This window comes from Phascolarctos cinereus, unplaced genomic scaffold (genome assembly GCF_003287225.1).
Source record: "Phascolarctos cinereus isolate Bilbo 61053 unplaced genomic scaffold, phaCin_HiC Scaffold_726;HRSCAF=1367, whole genome shotgun sequence".
NCBI classification, from domain to species: domain Eukaryota; kingdom Metazoa; phylum Chordata; class Mammalia; order Diprotodontia; family Phascolarctidae; genus Phascolarctos; species Phascolarctos cinereus.
In genome coordinates, this window is record NW_027556098.1 from 359,969,293 (window position 1) to 359,991,037 (window position 21,745).

General features: G+C 48.7%; 1 protein-coding gene across 3 annotated transcripts; it reads right to left on the reverse strand.

The window, feature by feature from the left end:
* Positions 1-8,949: 8,949 nt before the first annotated feature.
* FHL3 (four and a half LIM domains 3) lies at positions 8,950-19,908 on the reverse strand. Of its 3 annotated transcripts, XM_078145463.1 has the most exons (7): positions 19,800-19,894; positions 19,356-19,423; positions 11,683-11,854; positions 11,268-11,442; positions 10,957-11,126; positions 10,449-10,635; positions 8,950-10,264 (listed from the first exon to the last, which is right to left on the reverse strand). In XM_078145463.1, exons 3-7 carry the CDS (start codon positions 11,836-11,838, stop codon positions 10,107-10,109), a joined length of 846 nt encoding a protein of 281 aa, XP_078001589.1. In that variant the 5' UTR covers positions 11,839-11,854; positions 19,356-19,423; positions 19,800-19,894; the 3' UTR covers positions 8,950-10,106. The 3 variants fall into 3 exon arrangements, with proteins under 3 accessions (XP_078001589.1, XP_020839272.1, XP_020839270.1); XM_020983613.2 differs by lacking the exon at positions 19,356-19,423 and having other exon boundaries at positions 8,950-10,261; positions 19,800-19,908; XM_020983611.2 differs by lacking the exon at positions 19,356-19,423 and having other exon boundaries at positions 19,800-19,908.
* Positions 19,909-21,745: the final 1,837 nt, after the last annotated feature.

A 21,745-nucleotide genomic window follows, 5' to 3' on the forward strand; every position in this document is an offset into this window, starting at 1 on the left:
GCCAAGAATGACACACAAAAATTGTTTGTTTTTTTGGTGAGGTGATTGGGGTTAAGTGACAGAGTCACACAGCTACTAAGTGTCACGTGTCTGAAGCTGGATTTGAACTCAGGTACTCCTGGCTCCAGAGCCAATGCTCTATCTACTTGGCCATCTAGTTATCCCCACAAAAATTGTTTTAAAAAAACACAAAAAAACCCTCCCCACTCTCTTCCATTCTCTATTCAGTTGTCAAAATGATTAAATCAAAGGTCTAATCATGCCATTCCTACAAAATAATCTCCAGTGGCTCCCTATTACCTTCAGAAACAAATACAAAATGCTCTGTTTGTCATTGAAAGCCCTTGTAACCTAGCCCCCTCCTACCTTTCTAGTCTTCTTACACCTTGCATGTCATCTTAGATCTGGTGACACAGGCGTTCCACAGATCAGACACTCTTATCTCTCCTTTCTGAGCATTTTCCCATCGATAACTGGCCACTGGACCCACCTGGCTCCAGAGGAGAAAGTGAGGCTGGTGGCTCTGATTCATCTAGAAGTCACGGCATCACCTCCCTGAGGTCACCGTCCTCTTTAAGAATGAAAGACAACAGCAGCAACCCCCATGCCTGGAATGTTCTCTCTCCTCCATTCCGACTACAGACCTCTGGGGCTTCCTTCAAGTCCAGGCCAAAACCCCACCTTCTACAGGAAGCCTTTCCCAATCCCTCCCCTCTGCTGATTATCTCCAATTTATCCTGTATACAGTTTGTTTGTACTTGACTGTTTGCCTGTGGTCTGAGGTCTTAGTATTGCCAGTGATTGGCACATAGTGGATGCTTAATAAATATTTCTTGGTTGACATACTTCTCTACCCAGGAGGAAACTGCATAGGAGACCCAGCGAATAACAATTCCCCCAGTCTTTTTTTTAATTTATAAAACTCTTTTTTCACAGCCTTGTGATGTCATCACTCCCATTTTACAGATGAAGAAATGGAGACTCTGAGATGAAGTAACTTGCCAAGGATTGCACAGCTAGAACCAGGGTCTCCTGATTCTGACTCCGACCTACCTTCTGTTAATGTTCCCTTGTGTGTGTACTCACAGTGTTAACAGGGGTCAGATGGGACTTTTTATTCAAATCCTTTGACTCCTGAATTTAGCGCTTTTCTTTCACTACATAATTAGACTTCCCAAACCACAAAGAGCAGACGTCCCCCTAACTCACTGACGGGTTTGAGGCCTGTCAGATACCCTCCACTTGGTTTAGCCTGTCTGCCAAGACAGTTTTACGGGGGTATGGCTTCTGAACCTGCTACAGCTTCTTGGAGCCACAGGTGAGAGTTGAGTGGACACCAAAGGTGTCCTGAGAAGGGCTCACCAAGTCTTCACACCAGAGGTGGTAGTCCTCCCTGAACATCCACACCCTAGCTATTCTAAAAAAAAAAAAGGTTTGTTTCATTGTCTGTTCTCTAGAACTAAGATAGACCTCCATAATTTTTTAGGTTGGCTTCCTTTTAGGGTTATTTTCTTTCCTATTTTTACATTATGGTGATCATTGTGGTTTTTTTGTTCTGGTTCTGCTGACTTCATTCTGCATCAATTCATAGAAGTCTTTCCATATTTCTCTTTCTCATGTAATGAAGACCCAGTCCTTAAAACCTGAACAGATTTGCCTCTCTGGTTACATTAAACCATGAACAATAGTCCTACCTGCCACCAATCCAACTCTGGAAGCTTGTTTGGGTCATGATGAAAAATCTTCTGGTTGGTTGAGAAGCTGGAAGAGCTGATAATGAAGAGATTGAGCCAGAACTGAGGGTACCCACAAAAGAGTCAAGTGAAAGATCTCCATTTATTCTCCTCTGGAGGCTTTCCAGTGAGGAAGAACTTTGATGGACCTCAGCAGAGAGAAGGGGTAGACTTATGTCCTCAGGCTGCCATGGGGCCCTGAATATATGGCTCCTGTTTCTGTTGTATTTCTTCTTTCCTGATCTTAGATGAATGAGCATATGAAAATAGAATCGACCAGGTTACTACCTTTTTGAGCTTCAAAAGGTTGGAAGAACCCCCAACGGTCCCCTCAACAAATCAGATTGCTAGCAGAGGCCTTGGGAGCTAGTAGCAGCAATACCTGAATCCAGAGGAGCAGTCTGTTTGTCTGAGCCCAGGAATGGATTGACTGGTCACATTCTACATGAAGTTACCCAGTGGAGCCCAGGATTACGTTGCTCACCTGTGATGCCACTCCATAAAGTGGATTTGGTGGGGATTCTTCCAAGGACTGTCATGTCTAGGAGGACCTATTCTCTACTGGATGTTCCAGCTTTAAGATCGAGCTCAATTCCCAGGAATTAAATTTGTGCAGACGAAAGCATATGCTCGTGATTGAGGAGGGGGGAAGGCCCAAAGTTTGTAGGGGCTTTTTAACTTTGAGTCTCCTCTTCCCAAGAAAGAACACACTCCCTCATTTGGGGGTAATATTATGCAACTGCTCTACTTGCTGCTGGGCCATTTCCAGTCGTCCTGATGAATATCTGGCCACTGGACCCAGATGGCTCTGGAGGAGAAAGTGAGGCTAGTGACCTTGCACAGCCCTCCCTCACTCAAATCAAAGTCAATTGCAAGTCATGTCATCACCTCCTTGATGTCATGGTCCTCTTCGAGAACAAAGGGCAGACACAACAAACCTTCTTACTATACCTTCTCAGTAAGTATCCTTTTATAAAAGCTAATTACTATCAGCTGATTGATAGATAATGGGGAGGGGGGCAAGGGAAGCACCCTGAATGGAGGCTCCTAAGTGACAGTATCAGAAACTCCAGCCTCTCAGAGTTATTCAGTGATAGAGCTCTGAGTAGGAAGAGTAGTGATTGCCCTCTGTGGACAAAGCTGGCTGATGTCACTACCCCAGAGATGGTACAATTTATCAAAATTTGGTTTCCTTGGTTACTTTTTAAAATTTATGTTCCCGTAGTCATTATCACTGTATATATTGGTCTCCTACTTTACTTCACTCTCATCAGCTCATACAAGTCTTTCCATTTTTCTTTGACTTTGTATTAGTAAGTTCTTAGCATGTAATAATATCCCATGACATTTATGTACTACTATTCGTTCAGACATTAACCAATTGATACACATTTTGTTTCCAGTTTTTTAGTAATTTATTTATTTATTGATCATCTTTTCAAGTTAAATAATTTCCCACCAATGCAATAGTTGACTTTGATGCCATTTTTGTCCTCGGTGAAGGTGTCCGACAATATCGCTGAAAATATGCTAAAAAGTCTGGGAGGAAGCACACAGCTCTGTTTCACTCTATTGGTGACTGCGAAAGCTCCAGAGCATTGCCATCATGGAACTGGTATATAATACTGATGAACTTCCAACCAAATTTTGCCATGATCTTCCACAAGCCCTTGCAGCTGACAGAATCAAAGGCCTTGGTCAGGTTGATAAACATTGTGTACAGACCCCAGTTCTGCTCTTGGTGTTTCTCCTGCAGTTGTCGGGTAGCAAACACCCTATCGACCATTCCTCAGCCCTTTCTGAAACCACACTGACTCTCCAGTAGATGACCATCTTCCAGGTGAAGAATCAGCCTACTAAGGAGGACTCTGGCAAGATCTTGCCAGCAATGACTAAGAGAGAGACTCCTCTATGATTGTCACAGGACAATCTATTTTCTTTTCCTTTATAGAGATGGACGATAGAGGCATCCTTGAACTCCTGGGGATAACCTCCTTTTGCCACATAACCTGGAAGATTTCAGTCAGCTTTTGTATGAGCAGTGGACCCCCTGCCTTGTAAATCTCATCTAGAATAGATCAGCACCAGGTGCTTGCATTCAAAACCTCTTTTTCAGGTGGAAGTTCGGCTAGACACAGATTGACTTCAATCTCAGGTATACTATCAGTGGCTTCAGCATTGATTAATGATGGTCTGTTGAGAGCACCACAGAAGTGTTCAGCCCATCTCTCCAGGATCACGTCCTAATCACTAATCAATGTGGCTCCATCAGCACTGAGTAGTTGAGATGCAGCATAGGTCTTTGGCCCATAAATAGCCACTAGGGAATCATTAGCACACACACACACACACACACACACACACACACACACACACACACACACACACTTTGGGTTGTTACTATCAGTGTAAAACTGAATTTCATCGGCCTTCTTACTGAGCCAAGAATCTTGCATCTCTGAGCTTTGCTTGCACTTTACTTTTGATGGAGTTAAATGCTGCAGGATAACTATCCTATGGACTTCTAATTTTTCATTTAGCAGCTTCTGAATTTCCCCATCATTTTCATCAAACTGGTCTCGATGTTTTCAAGTGTCCTGGGCCAGATGTGGTGCCAGACACCAAATTCCCGAAAGCTGCCCACTCTTCTGCTGTTCCATTGTTACTAGCCAGCATGTTGGCTCAGCTTTCCCTACAAGTTAGCAACAAACTGTTCTTGAATGGAGAAGCAATCTAATCTGTTGACATTAAATCTTCTGGTAGGCATCTTGCCTTGGGGCCACTGCTTTTGTTGAATTTGAATGTTTAGTTTGGAGAGGATAAGTCTATGGTTGGTCTAGCACTCTAGGTCTGTGGATAAGTTCACTTACCTGTGCTTTCAGTGAAGTACACGTAGATGATGAGGTTAACACACACTCATCATCAGAACTCTCTCAGTGTTTGGGAGGCTCCGAAGGAAAGTGTAGGAAAGAGGAGATGTTAGGCTGCCTACTAAACTGAAGGTCTACAGAGCCATTGTGCTGACCTCATTGATGTATGCTTGTGAAACCTGGACAGTCTACCAGAGTGCCATGCCAGGAAACTGAATCACTTCCATTTGAATTGTCTTAGGAAGATTCTGAAGATCACTTGGCAAGATAAAGTACCAGACACTGAGGTTGTTTCTTGAGCTGAACTGACAAGCATTCAAACTCTATGTCAGAGATTGCAACTCAGATGGATTGGCCACATTGTTTGAATGCCAAATGCATGTTTGCCTAAAATATTATTTTATGAAGAACTCAAATAAGGTAAGCACTCACACAGAGGTCAGATGAAGCGATACAAGGACACTCTCAGGGTCACTTTGAAGAACTTTGGAATTGATTGTGAGGCATGGGAGATATTGGCACAGGACTGCCCAGCATGGCATGCCAGCATCAAAAAAGGCTCTGTGTACTATGAGCAAAAGAGAATTGCAGTAGCTCCAAAGAAAGGTGACATGCAAATTTAGAGACATCTCCACTCCAAATGTTCATGTGGTCTATCTGTGCCCAACCTGTGATTGAGCCTTCTGGGCTTGTATTGCCACAATTGGACACGTTGTACACTGATCCTGACATGGTGATGTCATTTTGGTCCTTTTCAAGCATGAAGGACAACAGCCAACCACCTACTGGTCATCTATCTTGTGATGGGTGTTTAGGGATGGGGGCAGCAGACAGAATGGAAGCAATGTGGGTTAGTGGAATTTCAATGCCAAGTGCCGTACCCTTTGCAGGGTACCTCCAGCTCTGACTCATGGGTCGCTCCCTAGGGGGCAACTACCCACAGGTTTAAGATACTCTGTGCTTTTACATTCTTAAAACTATCGATTATGAGTCCCCACCAGAGCATTTACGTTTAATAGTCAGCAGGTTGACACAAAAGTATTTTCTGAGATGGTAGGAATAATAGTTACAACACATTCCCCACCCCCCACCCCATAAACCTGAGGCACACTCTCCTACCCAACAACACATCACAACCACACACAGCATTAGTGGAAAGATTGAAAACACACTAGTACAGAGGCTGACACTTAGTACATGGGGCCAAGGCAACTCATCTGCAGGTCCCCAGGGTCCTTTCCTTTCATATCACTATGTTGCTTATTCTGGGTGCAGTGTCTGTGCTGGGGAGTTTGCTCAGCTGGGGTCTCTGAGCCTGCTTCTCTCTGCAGCTCAACTCTCAATATCCAAAGCTGGTTTTCTCTGGACTCACAGAGGCAGTCATACTGCTCAAAACTGTTTCCTGATTCAATCCTCAATTCAATTACTAGAAAGTGTATCCCACTTTTTTAAAGGGCCATCAATTCTTGGCCAGCCAGTGGCTAAGTTGCCCTCTAATTCCATCATTTTGGATGAGAGATCTTGCAAAGGTCCTTCTCTGGCTCATTTTACAGATGAGGAAACTGAGGCAAACAGAAGTTAAGTGACTTATCCAAGGTCACACTGCTAGTACGTATATGAAGCCATATCTGAATTCAGGTCTACCCAACTCCAGTCCCAGCTCTCTATCCACTGTGCCACCTAGCTGCTTCTAAATGGGGAGGGAAGGGAGAGAGGGAGACAATATGGAATTTAAAATTAACAAGAAAAGAATATAAATTTTTTGTTTATATGTAATGAGAAAAAATAAAATTAAATGCTAAAAAAAAATGGTAGGCTGATCAACTTCCACCCCATCCCCAACTACATAAGTGCCCCTGTGCTGGGATTACAAAGATAGATTCTACATAAAGGCCCTATTGTCTTATTTGGAGCAGGAATGAGGAAACTGAGGCCCAGACAAGGGAAGGGGATTTGCCCACAGTTCCACAGATAAGTAGCAGATCTGAGATGCTGACTCCAAATTCATTGTTCTCTTTACTCCACCATAATGCATTTTTAAGTCAGGGAAGGGTTTGTATGCAAATAACCATGACAGGGAAGAGTGAGTTAAGGGCCAGGGAGAGTCCTGAGAAGTGCCATAGAAAATGTGAGCAGGGAAGAGATCCCTTTCACCTGGGGAGTCTGGGAAGACTTCATGCTAGGGAGGAGGGGGTGCCAGAGTTGAGTCTTAAAGGAAGACAGAGATTGGAACTGATAGGGATTGGGTGGAGGGGAGGGTGCAGAGTGAGTCCATTCCAGGCATGGGGATTTCAAGAGGACAAGATGACAGAGAGGGACAGTTGTTTCAGAGTACAGGCAAGGGAGTACTATGAGATAAAGCTGGACTATCCAATTGGAATTAGATCGTGAAAGGCCATAAATGGAATTTATACTGACTGCTGTCAGTGGGGAGGCAACTAGGAGTCAGGAGACAGTCGGTGTTGGAATCCTCCTCTTGCCACCTATTTGTGGGGTGACCATGAACAAATCACTTCCCCTTTCCTGGCCTCAGTTTCTTTAGCTTGTAAAATGAAGGGATGGACCAAACGACTTCTGTGGTCCCGCCCAGCACCAATGTCTCTGGCCTCCAGCATTATCTCCGCAAGTGAAGTGATTCATGTATGCATAAAGAAGATTAATCTGGCAGTGTATAAAGGCTGAATTAGAGGGTGAAGGCAGTGGAGGCCGAGGACTGGTTAGAAGGCTACTGTAATATTTCTGTGCCCCCTCTGCTCCCCTGAAGTGGGCGTGGGGAAGGGAGACATCCTTAGCTTCTAGGCTCGACTAACCTTAAGTTTGTGTGTCTTTGTGTCTGTCTGAGACACATAGGGAGAAGAAAGAGAATTAGATGAGAGGGAGAGGAAGGGGGGAGAGAGGGAGAGGAGAGAGAGAGAGAGAGAGAGAGAGAGAGAGAGAGAGAGAGAGAGAGAGAGAGACAGACAGACAGACAGAGAGAGAGAGAGACAGACAGACAGACAGACAGAGAGAGAGAGAGACAGACAGAGAGAGAGAGAGAGACAGACAGACAGACAGACAGAGACACAGAGACAGAGACAGAGAGACAGAGACAGAGAAATAAGAGTCACAAAGCGGGCCAAGGAACTAGAAAGTTTTCTGCGGTCTGACTGCAGTCAAGTTACTGAGGGACGGGGGGAAGGGCTGGCTAGAAAGCAAGAAAGAGGGAATGAGGGGAGGTGGGGAGCAGAAGCAAACTGGAGGAGTGCAGCCCCCTTCTGCCTCCCTACATCCCTAGGGGAGGGGACGTGTAGTCATTCAGACGCCGACCTCCCTCAGACCCCCTCCTCCCATTTTGGGGGGCAGCCCCCTTCCCTCTCCCAAACCGATCCATGAATCACCCATGTTGGGAGCGGGAGGGGAAGGCGGGGCCATGACCCATTCATGCCGGGAATCGGATCCAGATGTTCCTGCCTCATGCAGCTGCTCCTTTGCCTTTTTTGGCTAAAAACGTGCAGCCGAGAGCGAATCCCGGGGGGGGGGGGGGGGAAGGGGGGGCCTGGCCGGCCCCCCCCTCCCCTGCTTCTACCCGTCTCGGGAAAGTGTCGGGGGGCAGGGAGCTATGGTGGGGGTCCAGGGACTGACTGTGGCAATGAAAGGGAAGCAGCTTCTGTTCCTTTTTGGGGCGGAAGATGAGGCGAAAGGCGAGGTGAGGGTTGCAAATGGGTGTTTCTAGAGGAGAACGAGGAGGTAGCCCAACAGTAGTGAAAAGAATGCCTCTGGATCGAATCAGTTTCCTCATCTCTAAAATGGGAGTAATTATACATCCATTATCTACTTCACCAGGCGGTTGGGAGGATAAGATTATTATAATAATGGGCATTTAGATAGCCCTTCAAGGCTGGAAAAGTACTTTACAAATATTATCTCATTTGATCCTCACAACAACCCTGGGAGGTGGTTGCTATTAATTATACTTATTTTACAGATGAGAAAACTGAAGCAGAGCTTGAGACTTGCCCAGGGCTGGCTGAGTCTAGACAACAACTCAGTCTTCCCGATTCCAAGTCCAGGGTTCTATCCACTGTACAACAGTGTAAACAGCTACAGAAAGCAATCAGTCAACAAACATTTATGGAGCACTGACTATTTGCCAGGCATCCAGGGGTAGGGAACCTGTAGCCTCAAGGCCACACATGGCCCTCTAGGTCCTCGAGTGCAGCCCTTCGAATCCAAACTTCACAGAACAATGTGGCCCTTTAGGTCCTCAAGGGTCACATGTGACCTCCAGGCTGCAGGTTCCCCACTTCTGTACTAGCCCCTGGGGATACAGAGACATGAGCTATTAAAATTATAACCCTGTGTCACACTGTATTTTAAGAAGTTTAATACAGGGGAAGGGGTGGGGGGGTTAGAACCAGGGTGCTTCTCATAGAGGCTTGATGTGTGACCTCCGCAAGGCCTCAGTTTCCTTATCAGTAGAAAGGTGAAAATGATGCATCCACAGAGCTGATGTAAGAGAAGGGCTTTGTAAGTTTGAAACACTCTAGGAAGAATGGTTTTTATTTTTGCCACCATTCCATCCCCACAGAGGATGGAAGATTAAAATTATCCTTTAAGCTGCAGCAGGAGGCCAGGCCTTGGGAAAAGTGGGGGATGATATGTGTGTGAGTTGGGGAGAGGGGAGAGGTTGTGATCACTTTCACTGAGCTCCACTGCGTAGCAGAGGCAGTAGGAGAGAGGGGATGGCCACCATTCCCTAGACTCTGCCAGATACGTGTTTAGCATCTGTACCTTTTGAAGAGAGAAAAGGGTCTTGGGCAAAAAGAGGAATCTGGGGTTACTCAAAGAGTAACTGCTACAGTTTCATCACACTTTTATTGCAGAAGCAAGAAAGGAGAGGGAGGATGAGTGGTTCCCCCTTCCCCTTTACTCCCCCAGCCCCAATTAAGGGCCCTGTGTCCTTTTCTCCTCCTCACCCTGCACCCCCACCCCAGTTTAGTCCTCCGAGCCAAAACAGCCTCAGACAGATGAGAACAGGAAAGGACTGTGTCAGACCTCTGTTGATATGGCCTGGGTTTAAGGTCCTCTGGGAGGACTAAGAAAATCTTTGGGCTTTGAAGCCTGCGGTCCTGGGTTTGTTGTGGGCATGAGTGGTCTCAAGTTTAAGGACCTCTGGTTAGAGACTTGGGGGTTAGGATTTCAGGCAGGCCAGGAGGCTCTTGGTGAGGGTCTCAGGGTTCCATTGACTCCTAGAGCTAGAAGACACCTCCGAGGTCATTTAGTTCAACCCCTACCTGAACAGGAAGATTGCTCTACAACATCCTGAACAAATGGTCATCCAGCCTCTGCTTGAAGACTTCCAGCGACAGGGAGCTCACTACCTTCTGAGCTGGGATTAGGGAGCTGTGGGAATGGGGGGCATCCTGAGTTTGGGATGGGACAACCAAGGGGACATTTGGGTTTATAGGAGACCCCAGCTTTGAGGTGGGAGTATCCTGGGAGGTCCCCAGCCGGGGAGGCTCCCTCAGAGATCAGCTTGGCTGCATCCTTGGCAGAGAACTTGATCTCCATCAGGTATGAATCCCTGGCCCACAAGGGAGGTTGAGCAGCGGGCACAGGAGAAGCAGCTGTGGTGCCAGTGGCGGTCCTCAAATGACACATACTTGCCCCCGCCAAGTCCTGCTAGGTAGGGGAAATGGAAAAGGTGAGGTCAGATCCCCCAATACCCTCCTCTCATTCCCAGAAGGCTCCCTCCTCTCCTCCAGCCACAGTATGATGAGTCCCCATTATCTACCGGGAGAGAGGCCCCCCAATCAACCCCTACCATAATAACCCCACTCCCCAACAGGAGGAGCCAGCTCCCCACCTGTGATGGGCCGCTTGCAGCTGCTACATTTCGGTGCATAGAGCTCCCCAAAGCAATTCACACAATAGGGGTCATCGTCCCGGGATGTGAACTGTTGGCCAGCCAGGGGGGTTTGGCACCCAGTGCAGACCAGGCACTCTCGATGCCAGGGCTGGTCACGATAAGTCACTCCACCTTGTGTCAGTGTCTGGTGGGACAGGGACACAATCAGGGGGCAGGACACTAAGGGCAGAGGGCTAAGGAAATATCAGTTTGGGAACACACGGGATATGGAATTAGGGAGCCAGGGTCAGGGAGCATGGGATTGGATTTAGGACACTGGCCTAGAGTAGAGGGGGTACTATCCTGCATCAATCTCTAGTTCCTCTTGGAAGACAAAGCAAAGCCTCGGGAAGCTGATATGGGAAGGAGCTGGACATTTTAGAGATACCAACCCCTGGGTCCAGAGCCCTGACCCCTGTCTTCCACATCTGCGTGTCCTCCTCCCCAAACCCATCCCTGATCTTACCTTGCTGCAGCGGGCACATCGAGGGGCAAATTTGCTTTCGTAGCAGGGTACGCAGTAGTGAGCACCCTTGTCAGGCACAAAGGAGCGGGAGCCTAGAGGCTGCTCACAGCCGCTGCAGAGGAAGCAGTGTTCGTGCCAGGTCTGACCCCCATACTCTAGCTTCCGAGACCCTGTTTGGGAGGGAGAAGGGGTCAAAGGACAGAAAAGCACAGCCCCTTCCTTCAGGGACTCCACTTTCCCTGAACGCCCAACAAGGCCACACCATGCCCATCCTCCCCATTCAAGGGACCTCTCTGTCCTAATGCCCATACCAGGCATGACGGTCTCCCCACAGGCCGAGCACTGAGAGGAGAAGGCGCTGCAATAACACTCATTACACAAGAGCTCATTGTCCTGGCAAGTAAAAGGCTCATCTGCCAGGGACTTCTCACAGCGGCAGCAGCGGAAGCAGCCTTCATGATAGTGGCGATCTTCATAGAACAGTTCCTGTTGGGACACAGGGAGAGGAATAACACACTTGGGTTTAGGGTCAACCCAAACTCCCCACCATTCCCAAGGCCACATGGCATTCTCCTGGACAGATCCTTCTTCACTGTCTTCCTCTGAGGCACAAAGCCCTTCTCCCATTTCTCAGATAAGGAAAATGAAGCCTAGAACAGATTTAAGTGTCTGGAACTTAAGTGTCTGCAAATCAAAGCCAGCTTGGCAGCTGGTGCCCATCCTCACCCGAGAATCATGCCCAATAAGCTCCTTGCACTCGGCACATGTGTTGGCGAAGGTGCCATCATAACAGGGAACACAGTGGGGGCCGCCCTCTGCCTGGATATACTTCCGGCCATACAGGGACTCCCCACACTTGGCACAGTCGAAGGCCTCACTCATGGTGGTGTCAAGGGCCCTGAAGAGAGAGACCACAAAGGAGTCAGGGGTTATGGCTTGAGGAGATGGGTCACACAGGTGCAATGGGAACAGAGAAATAGTCGAGTCCCTCAGATCTCCTCAAAAAAATAAGAAAGGCCAGCATGGAGCTGGGCTAGAACAGCCTTGGAGGTAGGCAAGGTGGGTAGTCCTCATGGGTACAACATTCAGGATGGTGGAATAAGAAGGATTGTGTTTTAGGTCATCTGTCTTAGACATACAGATTGTTAACGCCAGAACATCTCACTCTCTCTGGCCTGCAAGTGTGGTATGTGAGTCCCAAGTGCCTCAATTTTCAAAACTTGCTAGTCTTTTCTTGGCTCTGGGGCTAAGTGGGGGAGCTTAGATCACCCCAAGGAGGGGAACCAGAAGTCAGTGTAACCCTAGAAGAGGGAAACCAGAATTGACTGAATTGTGTTGAGGAAAGAACGGGGGAAATTGCCTTTGAAATCTTAAGGCAACACTCCACTTCAACTCCAGTCCTGAGAAAGGAGGGATAAGGAGCTGAGTGGCTTCAGGCTACAGAGAGGTCCTGGGGGATGTGGACATACATAGCTGGTGTGTGGAGGGCTCCCCATCTTCTCCCTCTGAATCTCTAGGGCAGAGGGGTCAGGTCAGGGACAGGAAGAAGAGACTGCTTCCTAATTTGGGTCCTAGCAGAGCCTGATGGAGGGATGAACCCTCCTCCCCCACCAATGACTCACTTCCTGTCCTGGCTCTGAGGAGTTCCTTCCACTACCTACCCCCCTCACTACTTCCCCCCACCCTCAAGCTTTCCTTCCCCAGTGACTGATCTGGGTAAGGGGGCAGAGTGACACTAAGTGAGGCTTCCTCTCTGCCCCATCTTAACAACTGTCTTAGCTCCCCCTTGAAGATCTGATGCAGAATTCTACCCTTTCCCAGGCCCTCAGAGAGCACCAAGGAGACCTTATTATTTTGGGAGCAAACTATGATTCTGGTGCCCCGGGCCGTGGACAGACTGAGAAGACACTTCAATCTAAAGCTAGAAGCCGGGGTGGGTGTCAGAGAGAACACAGCTCAGGGGTCGAAGAAAAGGAGGCAGCATAGTGTGTTATTAGAAAGGGTGCTGGATTTGAAGTTTGGGGTTCAAATCCCAGCTGTAATATTACTTGTTTGACACTGGGTAAGTGAATTTTTTTTGGGGGGGGGCACACGAAGCAGTCGGGGTTAAGTGACTCGACCAGGGACACACAGCTCATAAGCGTCCAGTGTCTGAGTCTGAATTTGAACTCAGTTCCTCCCGACTCCAGGGCTGGTGCTCTGTGTACTACAGCTACCTAGAACCCAGACACCGATCTGCCCCTGTTAAATTCACTTCTCATTCATATTCAAGCCCTTGGTTTCCTCATCAGTGAAATAAGAGATAGGTATTATTATATAGTGCTTTAAAGTTTGCAAAGGGAGAAGTTAGACTATTAGTCTCTAAGTTCCTTCTAGTTCCAAATCTATGCTCAATCAACAAACATTTATTACTATGTGCCAAGGACCATACTAGGTACTGAGGATCAGAAGACAAATACGAAACAGTCCCTGCCCTCTAGGCGCTTACATTCTAGGTGTAAAGACAACATGCACATCCATAAACATCTATTCAAAAACTTTTCCCACAGAGGCTATAGTTAACATAGCTGTGAAAGCCAAATGAATTGTGGAAATTGCTGTTTTAACTGTATTGGGAGAGACTAAGCAGTGATGGCTTGAAAGAAGTTAAAGGCAGAAAGAGGATGGAGATGTCTTCTTTCTTGATGGTATTGTTTAAACCCTTGTTTTTCAAAGAGGATGATAAGATTTCCTGAGAAGAGACTTTATTTGGGATCTTCAGTGAACTGAATGGTGGACTTACTTTTCCAGAAGTAAGGAGAAGTAATCTGCCGTTATAGTGATGGTTGGAGGTGATTATGGCTGTGATCTAAAATATTTTTATTTAATCTTATGAAATTAAGGAACTTAATATATAAAGATATACACATAACTATAATTCAGAAAAGAGATATCTATTGTTTATTAAATAAATGATATTTGATAAACTGAGGCTGGGCCCTGAGCTTAGTTCATTGATAGCTACATTAAATGTTATTAATGAGGAAACAAATAAATATACTCTCCTGGATCACCTTAGAGCTTGGGGTAAAGTACTGCTTAAGTAGCAGACTGAGAGGTGACCTATAAGTGAATGTGGGCCTTATATAATCCTGCTAATAATAATATACAAAGTAAGTGGAAAGGAATTTCTGGAGGGAGGACACTAGCAGCTGGGCACTTATGGGGTAAGTGATGAAGGAGATGTAATTGCTCCTCATGGTCCGTGCCCAGGAAAAAAGAGAGGAGATGCCACAAGTTACTTCCCCTCACCTCTGTCCCACTATTAGAACCCTACTGTTTTACTGTATATTTCTTTTGTATATATCTTGTGTTTACTTTCTGTGAACATGTTGCATCCTTCTAGTGCAGGGGTTCTTACCTTTCTGTGTCATGGACCCTTTCTCAGAATCACATTTTTAAATGCATAAAATACATAGAAAGGAAAACAATTATATTACAATACACTTATCAAAATATTTTTCAAGAATAAAGTTCATAGATTGCAGGGGTTAAGAAGCCTTGTTCTAGTGGAATGTAAACTCCATGAAGGCAGGTGTTATTTCATTTTCTTCTCTTCATCCTCAGCACTTAGCAAAGTGCCTGGCACACCGCAGACACTTAATGAATGCATGTGGATTGACTGGCTGAAAATGGGAGGTGGCAGCAAACAGAATGAAGCCCAAGGGTGAGAATCCAATGTGGGAAGCCTCTCAAAAGTTGAGGGGGAACAGTTAGGCTTCCAGAAGCCTCTGTGTTCCCAGCCCTTTCTCCTAAGCCTGCCTCTTTCCCCTCCACTCCCCAGGCCTCCAGCCACTCAGGTCCATTTGTTTTCCCACAGCATTAACTGGCAGTCTTGGTGTCAAACATATGCAGCATCTGTGGGGAGCACAGATGGCCAGATGTCAAAATTCACTAGCAAATGGAAAGGAAAAAAAAAAAAGAGAGACGGGTAGAGAGAAAGGGAGAATGTGTGTAGTGCACAGTCTCTATTTCACATGGGTCACTCACTGCCCATACCCCAGCTATTCCTGACCTCATTCGGCTTCTTGAGAGCCTGGCAAAGCACTCCTCAGATTTTAGGACTGGCTAAGTTGCTCCTTACAAGGCTGTAAAGTCATTCCTTCTCCCCTCCCACCTCTGTAGTGAAGAGTTCCCTCTTCTACTTTTTCCTGGTTTTCTGAGGGGGACAGATAAAGAAGAATTTGCATTTGGAGTGAGGAAGGCAAAGACGGTGTTTTATAGTGGGAAAAGCACTGGATTTAGCTCCAAGGTACTTCGGTTTGAGTTCCAATTCTGCCACACAACTTTGGTTACCAAGTTATATGACCCTGGACAAATCATTCTATCTCTCTGAACCTCAGTTTTCTCATCTGTAAAATGGAAGCAGTAATAACCTGCTCTGCCTTCCTCATAGTTGTCAAGAAAAAAGCAGTTCATGAACATTAAAGAGCCATACAAAAAGTGAGCTCCGATTATCTTATCTTCCTAGATCTAAATCTTACTTCCCTTTGGCTCCTGGCTGGGCTTAGGGGGGAGGGAGGGGAGGCGGAAGGAGGGGAGCCCTAGGAGCTGTTGCTGCAGACACCCGGCCCCCAAACCTCAGACAGTTTCCATTTTCTCAGGAACAAAGCGTGTTTGTGGGGTGAGGTCATCAGCGCAGCTGCCTCTGCAGCAGGCGCAGGAGCTGGAGTCGATGGGACTGGGGATTAGGGGGAGAGGGGTCCCAAGTTACCCCAACTCCCTTCTCAGAAGCTTCTAAGACAGAAGTCCCCTAGTCAGACACCAGTCTCCTTGCCCCTGGCCTCCTTGGGGCACCTGGAACCCAGCCTGGGGTGAGACAGAGAAAGGTAACAGAGTAGGACAGGAAGGGGCTGGAAGTAGGAGGAGGAGAAGATGGGAAGGCCCTGGGGCAGAGGCAGAGAAAAGCCGGGGAAGTTAAAGGGACAGAGACCAAAGCATCCGATTCCATGGGGGAAAAGTAGCCTGGCCAGCTAGCTGCCCTTCACACCTCTCTCCAATCCTCCTCAGGTTACCTTCAAGCCTCCCATTACATTAGTCTACCCTACTCCCCAACACACATCTAGTTACTCATTTAGTCCTCACTCCTCCCCTCAGTTTCTCCTTCAGCTCCCCTTATTTTATCTTTGCACCTCCCCACCCTTCCCCCTTACCATCACACTTTTCTAAATGTTATCCTTCATTCCTCTCCAAAGTGACCCTCCTATTACCCTCCCCTGCCAGACTTGAGACCAAGCTGCACAGGGAGAGCTGGGGGGAGGGAGCTACATACAGGACAGGAGACTGGCTCTCCCCCCCGCACCCCCCCCCCGACTTTAAGGAAAAAAAGAACCCCTTCTCCTTCCCCTCAGTTGAGGTTTCCTCTCCAACAGATCTCACTCTGATGAGCAGAGCTCATCAGGTAGGGTAAACTGCTCACCCTCCATCTCATACAAGCCTATGGGAATTGGGCTAAGTGGCCTCAGAGTCCCCTTCCTGAAACAGTCACAGGGACAATGGATTTAGGGGAAAGAAACCAGGGAAAGAGCTGAGGTTCCTCTGGGGATCAGTCATTTCTGAGGAACAGGGATTCCCTGTCAGACTACCCTGACCACAGTGATCCTTTCTAGGGACAATCCTTCCCTGGGACTCAGGAGTTCAGGTCAGTCCCTTGGGCCATGGTTGTTTGGGGAGAAGTTCCCAGAAATAGGCAGTCTGCTTCAGTTCCTCTAGGGTGTAGGGTATATATAGTTCTGCTACAGGGTAGCAGTGCTTATTTGAATAAAGTTTCCATCAGCAGGTTTATCAGGCAATATGGGACTCTATTAAGATCCCTGAACTTGTTCCTCAGGGACTAATTGTTCTGTGACTCAGTTTCCCTTTCTGTACAGGAGGGGAAGACCCCTCTGGGAAAGGGTACCTGCAAAACTGAGAGAACCCTGAGGGAAACAGGTTCTGACTCTCCAGAATGTTCCCCTCTCTGGCCTGGACCCCTCTATTCTTCCCATTCCTTCCCCTTCCCCCAGCCCATGCTTCCTCTGGCCCAGTATCTGAAGCCCTGCTTGGCCATTCAACACTACACGTAAGAGTGGTCAGTGCAGGTGAGTGCACTCCGTCGGGGAGTGTCCAGGACCCTTTCCTTCCTCCCTGGCCTGGCCTCCAGCTCCTGAGACAAGGGGTTTCCCCTCCTGGGTTAGGGGGAGGGGGGATCAGAGCAGCTGGCATTCATAAAGCACTTACCATAGATTATTTTATTAAATCCTCAATAACCCCTTGAGGTAGCAACAATAGATGTTACTATCCTTAGCTGCCAGTGGCGGCACTTGAACCCAGGTCTAGCAGACTTCTGGACCAACACTCCATATACCACACACTACCAAGTCTGTCTGGTCTACCTGGTGCAGCTAGAGTAGCAAAGCGTTGTGGATGAAATTTAAAGGCCCTCCAGGTCACTCTCTTCTCCCCCCCCCACTTTATAATCTCCATTTCCTTTCTGGGCAGCTTTCTTCCCCTCAAACGTAGGTGCATGCCAGGATGGGGTGGGAGTGGGCGACAAGAAGTCACCAGAATGCAGAGTTCCGATGTACTTGATTCCTTCTTCCCCCAGGGTATCAGGGCTACAATGAAAAGGAGAATCTTGCTCTGAGATCTACACAGGGCCATTTTAGTGCCTTCTTACTCCTGGAATCCTGTCTGCAGGCCAGAGGCAGGATCCTACGATATTGATTCTCAATGCCCAGGAGTGGGCAGGCGTTGAATTTCCCCAGGGCAGTGGTGGAGGCGGGGGTGTGTATCGAAGATGGGAGACTCTCCATCCCCTCCTAGGCTTCAGTCCAAGCCTGGGACTTTTCCCCCTAAGAGATAGTGCCTTCTGTGTGTGTTCTCCCTCCTTAAGTTTCTCATAGCACTTGGTCTAACTCTCCTCTGTTTCTATCACATTCTCTCTAGTAGGGGGCTTAGCTTTGTTCCCATTGAGTCACATCTCCCATAGTAGATGCTAAGTTCTGGCCAGGTAGGGGCAGTGGCCGTAGTAATTGTCTTCCTTGTGTTCTTGGAATCCAGCATTGCGCCTTGTACACAGTAGTTGTTTGGTAATAAATATCTGGTGAATTGAACTGAACTGTTGTATTCTATAGCCAAAGAACGGAGCAGGGGCAAAAATGTGAGAAGGGCTCCCCAACCGGTCTGTTCAGCATGGGAATCAAGCAGAAGCCCAGGGATTCCCTCAGGTCCAGCCTGCTTAGCTCCAGTGGAAAAGTCACTCTTTACCAAACGCTGGACTCCAGGGTTACCCAGCCATCTGTTTCTCCTCCTCCTTTCTGACACACCTGGTGGATCCCCTCTGAGCTCTACAGGAATGTGTGGCTGCCAAAAGGCTGCCAATACTGAGTTCTTAGGGGAGAGAAGTGATTTGGAAATGTTTCAGCCAAGCTAGCCAGAAGGCAGAGAACATTAACAGGGTTAGGATCTAGGTTCCCTTTGCCTCCTCTATCTCAGAGGGCCAGACACTCCCAGTTCCCTAAATATTCACGCAAATAAAGTTTCCCATTATACCCACTAACTACTCCACTGTTTGGAAGGGCATACAAATTCGAGGACATTTATTTCCCCACTGGCTAGCAGAGAACCTGCCCTGCCCCCCACCCCCAGCTGTGACTAGGACTACAACCTTCTCTCTCTGCCCTCCTCCCCCTTTCCTCCTCTTCCCCAGATTCCAGGAGTTGGTGGGTTTGTTGACAGAATACTCAAGGGGCGAAATTTAACACTCACACACTTTCTCTCTCTCTCCCTCCCCCTCCCCCTCCCTCCCTCTTACCAGCTGCCTGGCACCAAACCTAAATTCTCCTCTTTCCTCCCCCCTTCCCATGGGGGCCTGGAAGGACAAAGCTGCTTGGGAAAGGAAAAGGCTTGCTAAGGGAAGGATGGATGAAGCTCCCAAGGGCCCAGGGACAGCCAGTTCATTCAGTCTTTCTCCCCTGGGGCTGAGGCACTGGGACGGAGATTTGAATTGGAAGATAAAAGTTTAGGGCTAGCCAGGTATGTCTGTCTCACTCCGAGTCTCCGTGTGTCTGTTTCTCTTTCCCTGACGCCTCCTCCATCTTTGTCTCTCAATTGTGTCTCAGTCTCTGGGTGCCTCCGAGTTTCTGTCTTTTCCTTCTGCAGTTTGGCTCCCCACAACAGTCCCACACCCAGTGGGACGGCGGGAACCTTTCCCCCCACCCCTCCGGCCTCCCTTCCTTGTCCCCCAAGGGAGAGTCTGGCCAGGATCAGAAACTAGCCGGCCGGTTCCCAGCGGGAGGGCACAGACAGAGGCCGTTGGGGAAGGGCGGGGAAGGGGGAGATGTCAGTGGGGTTTCGGCAGCGGGGAGCTCCCTCCCTACCCGGCCTCGACTATGTAGCTCGGCTCAGCACGGTCTGCCGGGCTCTGGGGTCGCTCGGAAGCTGGAACCTGGGCAGGCAGTCAGGCGGCAGGCAGGCAGGCAGGCAGGCAGGCAGGCAGGCAGGCAAGCAAGCCGGGGACAGGCGGAGAAACAGCTGCCGTTAACCCTTTGTGTGCCACTCGGGAACTCTTCTCCGTTCCCCGCGTCCCCTACTCCCGCCACACCTTCCTGTCCCAGCAGGAGAGCACGGCCCCAGCAGGAGGGGACTGATCGGCCTGGGACGTTGGGCTGGGGGCAAATTCAAGGGTAGAGTCTAGCCAGGAAGCTTGATGAGGTGGAGGAGGGGGTGCAGCCCCAGCTGGGGCCGAGGGCGGGGTGCTGGGGTAGGATCTCGGTTGGCCGAGTCTTTCTGCCCGCCGCCGTGCGCGGGGCGGTGGCTCTTACCTGGGGGGCCGGGGCCGGACGGGCGGCTCAGGCGACTCCTGTCCAGAGACTGTGTGGGCGACTCTGAGCACAACGTCCCTAACCCCTCCCGGAGGAAGTGAGGGCGGGAGCCCGCCCAGCCCAGCCCGGACCCCGCCCCCGGCCCCCCTCCCCCAGTGCCTCTTGGACCCACCCCTCTCCTTGTTGCTCTCCCCCCTACAACCTGGGACCCCGCCCCCTCGACCAGAGCCCCTCCCCGAGCCCCCTGTCCCAAGTCTGGCCTATCTGTGCTGGTCCTCTGGCCCTGGGCCTCAGACTATGGCCTTGCACACAGTAGGCATTTTGAATTGAAAGACTTCCCAGGGCTCTTTGGAGACCCTTGCTTTGGCCTCTCTTGCTAAGGGTTAGGAAGTATTTTCAGGTGGGGTCTGAGCCTTCAGATTTAATATAGAGCTTTGTTAATCTAGCCCAATCCCTTCATTTTGCATCTTGAGAAACTGAGGCGCAGAGGGTAAGTGCCTTTGCCTAAATCATATAGGTGGTAGATAGCAGGGTTAGGATTTGAACCATCTGCTCAGGGATTTAGAGCTGGTAGGGATTTTTATAGGGCATCTAAGTCCAAACCCTTCATTTTACAAATGAAGAAACTGAGGCCCTGAGGGATTTGCCCAAGTGACAAAGAGTGGCAGAACCAGGATTTCAAGCCAGGAAATAGGATTCCAAATCCTGCCCTTTTCCCACTATACCAGGTCCTTTGACTCACTCGCTATCCACTGATCTCTCCCCTTTTCCATGGTGGAATCTTTCTTGCCCCTACTCTAAGAATCTGAGTAAGGCCTCAAGGAATTCCTTCCTATGGGTGAAGTGGAGGTGTCTTTCGTCCCCTAGATCCCTAGCCCAACATGACTACGGAACACAAGTTAGATCCCACAGCTTGGGTGGGTGGGTGGGGGGCTCAGTTGGGGTTAGCGTAGCTGTAGCCATGGAAAGGGTAGGGGCATGTTGGTGTTTCAGGTCATAACACTGCTAGATTGAAGGCTGGAAGGGCATTTAGAGACCACCTAGTCATAGTATCATAGACCTAGCTGGAAGGGACCTCTGAGGTCATCTATTGTAACCTCCTCATTGTAATACATGGGGAACCTGAGGCCTGGAGATTTGTGTAAGGTCATCTTCGGCGGTATTGGAACCCAGGCCTCTGACTTCAGTCAGTGGTTTTTCCACTGTACCAGGGTACCTCATAGCTTTCCCATTTTACAGAAAAAAGCAGGTTGGGAGAACAAGTGGACTCCCCCAAAGTTACATGGGTAATATATAATTCTCCCTAGGTGACTTGAGAGGGGGGACGACATACTCCTGCTACTCAGAGTGGTGACAGCAGAAAGGATTCCTGCAGATGGATCTGTGACCTTCCAGAGTTCTTTATTTAAAAGTTATGGGTGTGGGCTGTGTGTGTGTGTGTGTGTGTGTGTGTGTGTGTGTGTGTGTGTGTGTGTGTACGTACAGCGGGAGGTGGGGATTGTAGAAGGGAGGGAGATGCCTTCTTTCTCCAACTTACCCTCTGGCCCCATCCCTGACACCAAAAATATCCTGACTCTACTGCCTCTGTTTCCCCCATGTCCAGAAATAGCCTTGACCTTTGAGGCCCTGGGGAGAGCCTGATGATCCTTGATCCCTTGATCCCAGTGCTTTTAGAGAAGCAGGGGAGAAAGGCCAGTCGCTGGGGGTGGGGGTGTTGGAGCTTTTTTTGCTCCAACCTTCTTCTGTGCCATACGAGGCTGCCTGCCTGCTGCCAGTGACACCCTGTCCCCTCCAATGCTTTGATACACCCCCACAAGGGACGATGGGGCTTGTCACCAGAAATAAATAGCCCCTGAGTGACGGGGAGGGAAAGTGGGGGAAGTGAGGAGGCACTGCTGGGGCTGTTTGCAAAATAAAGAGACAACAAACTGATCCTGGAAATAACC

Bases quoted from the DNA above. Each gene is read 5' to 3' on its own strand.
- FHL3 (XM_020983611.2), bottom strand. From the start codon at position 11,838: ATGAGTGAGGCCTTCGACTGTGCCAAGTGTGGGGAGTCCCTGTATGGC. The intron at 11,443-11,682 runs GTGAGGATGGGC...GTGTCCCAACAG, and splicing joins TTATTGGGCATGATTCTCGG to GAACTGTTCTATGAAGATCG. The intron at 10,265-10,448 runs GTGGGGAGCTGG...TCCCCTACCTAG, and splicing joins CTGCAAGCGGCCCATCACAG to CAGGACTTGGCGGGGGCAAG.